This window comes from Triticum dicoccoides, chromosome 5B (assembly GCF_002162155.2).
Source record: "Triticum dicoccoides isolate Atlit2015 ecotype Zavitan chromosome 5B, WEW_v2.0, whole genome shotgun sequence".
NCBI lineage: Eukaryota > Viridiplantae > Streptophyta > Magnoliopsida > Poales > Poaceae > Triticum > Triticum dicoccoides.
In genome coordinates, this window is record NC_041389.1 from 584,243,006 (window position 1) to 584,246,868 (window position 3,863).

The 3,863-nt window shown below is 58.0% G+C and overlaps 1 protein-coding gene across 1 annotated transcript; it reads left to right on the top strand.

The window, feature by feature from the left end:
• The first annotated feature begins 347 nt into the window (after window positions 1-347).
• LOC119311788 (protein LIFEGUARD 2-like) lies at window positions 348-1,644 on the top strand. Its single transcript, XM_037587490.1, has 2 exons — window positions 348-828; window positions 945-1,644. The coding sequence occupies exons 1-2, from the start codon at window positions 558-560 to the stop codon at window positions 1,421-1,423; spliced, it is 750 nt and encodes a 249-aa protein (XP_037443387.1). The 5' UTR covers window positions 348-557; the 3' UTR covers window positions 1,424-1,644.
• The last annotated feature ends 2,219 nt before the right edge of the window (window positions 1,645-3,863 follow it).

Genomic DNA, 3,863 nt, shown 5'->3' on the forward strand with positions numbered 1-3,863 from the left:
CTTGATTTTTTAGAGGAATTTTTTTTAGAGCAACTGTTACGAAACTGAAAGGTTTCTCCCGAAAAAAAAAACTAGGGTTTAATTTCGCAAAGCACGCCTATAAATAGGTCGCGCGATACTTCGAAACAGAAGGCAGGTAATCGCCTGAACGAAGCAAAATACGGATAACCCTCGTCAGTAAGCAAAGGCATCGCACATATTTTGCGGCACAACTTTCTCCTCCCTCCAGACGCCACCAGAGACCAGACTTACCAGAAGGTCAGCCATCCCGGCAGGCCCCACGCGTCAGCCTCCTGGAACCGCCACACGCGACCCCAACCGCCGAGAAGCCTCCTGAATCTTCACTTCCTCTCTCGCGCCATCCTCCCTCCCGTCCTGTCCCCTGTCCTCTCCTTAAAACTCTCCGCCCCACGCCAGCTCTCACCGCACCGCCGCACAACCGCACCGGCAAAAGAAACCAAGGCGACACGTGCTCTGCTCCGGGACTCCGAGCCATCCCATTCGATCCGTGCACCGCCGTAGCGGAGAGGAGAGGGAAGGAAGACCGAACGCCGACGATGTATTTCCGGCCGCCCCCCAAGGGCCCCGAGTGGGGCGGCGACGCGGAGGCCGGGCAGGCCGCGCGGCCGCTGTACCCGATGATGCTGGAGAGCCCGCAGCTGCGCTGGGCCTTCGTCCGCAAGGTGTACACCATCCTCTCCATCCAGATGCTGCTCACCATCGCCGTCGCCTCCGTCGTCGTCTTCGTGCGACCCGTCGCGCTCTTCTTCGTCTCCTCCCCCGCAGGCTTCGGGCTCTACATCTTCCTCATCATCCTCCCGTTCATCGGTACGTCCCCTTACGTTATACGATGCGCGCACAGACTCAAATCAATTCTTCGTTACTCTGCTCTGTTTCATTCGACGTGACTGACGCTCACCGTGTCCGTGTGTTTGGAACCGCAGTGCTGTGTCCTCTGTACTACTACTACCAGCGGCACCCGGTGAACCTGCTGCTGCTGGCGCTGTTCACGGTGGCCATCAGCTTCGCGGTAGGGCTCACCTGCGCCTTCACCAAGGGGGAGGTGATCCTGGAGTCGGCGATCCTGACGGCGGTGGTGGTGGTGAGCCTGACGGCGTACACGTTCTGGGCGGCTAGGCGCGGGCACGACTTCAGCTTCCTGGGCCCGTTCCTGTTCGCGGCGGTGATGATCCTCATGGTGTTCGCGCTCATCCAGGCCTTCTTCCCGCTGGGCCGCATCTCGCTCATGGTCTACGGCGGGCTGGCGGCGCTCGTCTTCTGCGGCTACATCATCTACGACACCGACAACCTCATCAAGCGCTACTCCTACGACGAGTACGTCTGGGCCGCCGTCGCGCTCTACCTCGACGTCATCAACCTCTTCCTCTCCCTGCTCACCCTCTTCAGGGCATCCGATTCCTGAAGTGCCTGCATCTCCTGCCGTAGCGTAGCGTAGCCACTCGTCGTATCCTACTCCAGTAATCCTGCCCCTGCCGTTACATAACGAATGTGATTTGCTTGTGTGTGAAACAATTTATTGTAAATTAGTTTTGACTTGTTTTACATAATTTGGTCTATGTAACTTTGTAGTCTGCCAATATCAAGATTGCTGAATGGAATGAAATTCAGGAGCTGCTACTGCTAGCTTGGGCTCTGTTTTAGCTGCCGCGCCTGCCTCCGGTAAAATGTTCTGCAAGTTCTCCTGGCATCCATCGTCTTATCTTGCGGTTTGGGCGTGTTGTCGTCGACGCTGCTGCGGGGTGAGGAAGCCAGGGACAGAATCATGTGCTCCTGCGTTCATCGGCGTGTGCGCTTGGGCCATCAGCCTCAGCCCATGACTGTGGTTCCGATTCTGTCGAGCGAGATCGAACTACCGTGGGGCACGTTCAGTACCTGGCATGTGTCGTTCGTAAAATACTGTACTGCGTACAGGGTACTCGCGTCCTACGTACAGGGTACTCGTACGATCGTACTTAATGTACAGGGGAGATTGTAGTATTGTATAGTCGTGCGGTTGAGATAATATTGCAGTGGAGGTGAGTAAATTAAATTACACATACCCAGTGCGGCTAGGAGTACCATATTTGCATTTTACACACAGGGATCAACAATTTTGAGTCCCCACAAAAAAAAAACCAATACTTTTGAGTCGAGTTGTGACTCTACATATGAGCTGGTGGGCATGGACTTTTTTTTTGAGGGGGTGGGCATGGACTTTACTCAGTACAATTATGAGTCAGCCGTAGGAGACGGTACCATTAAGTGGCGGGTTCTTGTTACAGCTATTACAGATATTTGAATCTTGTCAAGAAGTATAGCATGGAGGAGATTATAAAGGGGAACATGTCGGGTTCTTGTTACAGCTATTACAGATCTTTGAATCTTGTCAAGAAGTATAGCATGGAGGAGATTATAAAGGGGAGATGGTGTCTGATGTGCGCAGCCAGACTTGTAAGACCAACACCTGCCATACTCCTGTCAAGCATTGGCCTCCGCCACCGGCAGGATGGGTGGCGCTTTCTGTGGACAGATCCTTCTCGATTAAGGATGGGTGGCGCTTTCTGTTGACGGATCCTTCTTGGTTAAGGATGGGTGGCGCTTTCTGTGGACAGATCCTTCTCGCACGATGGGTGCGCATAGTGAGAATGGTACGTTTGTTAGAGTACGTAATGGGCCTAACGGGTCCGTTAGTCTTAGGGTTAATTAGAGATAGGATCGCTTACTTAGGGGTCAAGTAAGCCTTGTTTGGAAGTCAAGTAAACCTCTCTATATAAAGAGAGGAGATGTATTAATCTAATCAAGCAAGAATTAAGAAGGAAATCCCTTTCCTCTTGCCCGGCCGTGGGCAGAAAGGCCCCCGGCCGGCCCTCTCGCGCCCTCCTTCTAGTAGCGCCATAACAATTTGGTATCAGGTAGCTTAGTTTCGATCATGTCTTCACCGCCGCCCACCCCGTCGCTTCCGCCGCCGACCGTCACCACCGCGCCGCTGGCCATCTACACCGCGCCGCCACCCTCCCTGTCCGCGCCGCTGGTCGCATCCTTCGCCGCCGCCACCCCTCAGATGCCGGCGCCCTCCATCGCACCAGCCGCTGGCTACACCTCGGAGGAGATCACCGGGGTCCTCAACGACCTCGTCACAGCCGTCCAAGGGATCCGGCTGTACCTGGCCAGCCGCTACGGGCCGCCGCCGGCCCTGCCGTGGTACTCGCCGCATCCAGGGGCCTCCGCGGCTTTCGCTGGGATGTTGCAGCCCCAGCTGCAGCTGCCGCCGCTGCCCGCTGCCGCACCGCGGTGGCCGTAGTGGCCGGCGTCGGCTCCTGCCGCGCCTCCAGTGCCCATCGCCGCCCCCGCGCCGTTGTGGCTGCCGTGGCAGCCACCGCAGCAGCAGCTGCAGCTGCAGCTGCCATCCATCGCCACCATCGCCCAGCCCTGGCTACAGTGGCAGCCGCCGCTCCTGGCGGCCTCCGCCGCGCCCGGCACTCCGTTGCAACAACCGCCGCTGCTGCCCGGTGCACCACCGCAGCAGCCGCTGCAGCCACCGCCGGTTAGCTCCGGCCCCGCATCGACCGCGCCGGCGGGAGTCCCGCTCCACCAAGTCCAGTCCTCGCCGTCGCCGTTACCGCTTCCGTCTTGGATCGCTACCCGTCACGTGTCGACGGCGGTGAGGCTGCAGGCTGCTGCGCGCGGCCTCCGAGCGCGTCGGCGTGTGCGGGAGATGCGTGGTCTACAGCTGCCGCTCCTCCAAGTTGCCCTTCGCTGCGCAAAGGACCTCGATCCCATCTGATGCGTCGGGGATCTTGGGCGTGTGGTTTCCCCCACGGGCGGCGGGCATGCTGTTTTCTCCGCGGGCAGCGGCCTCAAAG

Coding starts and splice junctions, on each gene's coding strand:
- LOC119311788 (XM_037587490.1), top strand. CDS start 558: ATGTATTTCCGGCCGCCCCCCAAGGGCCCCGAGTGGGGCGGCGACGCG. Junction 829..944: donor CATCATCCTCCCGTTCATCG/GTACGTCCCCTT, acceptor TTGGAACCGCAG/TGCTGTGTCCTCTGTACTAC.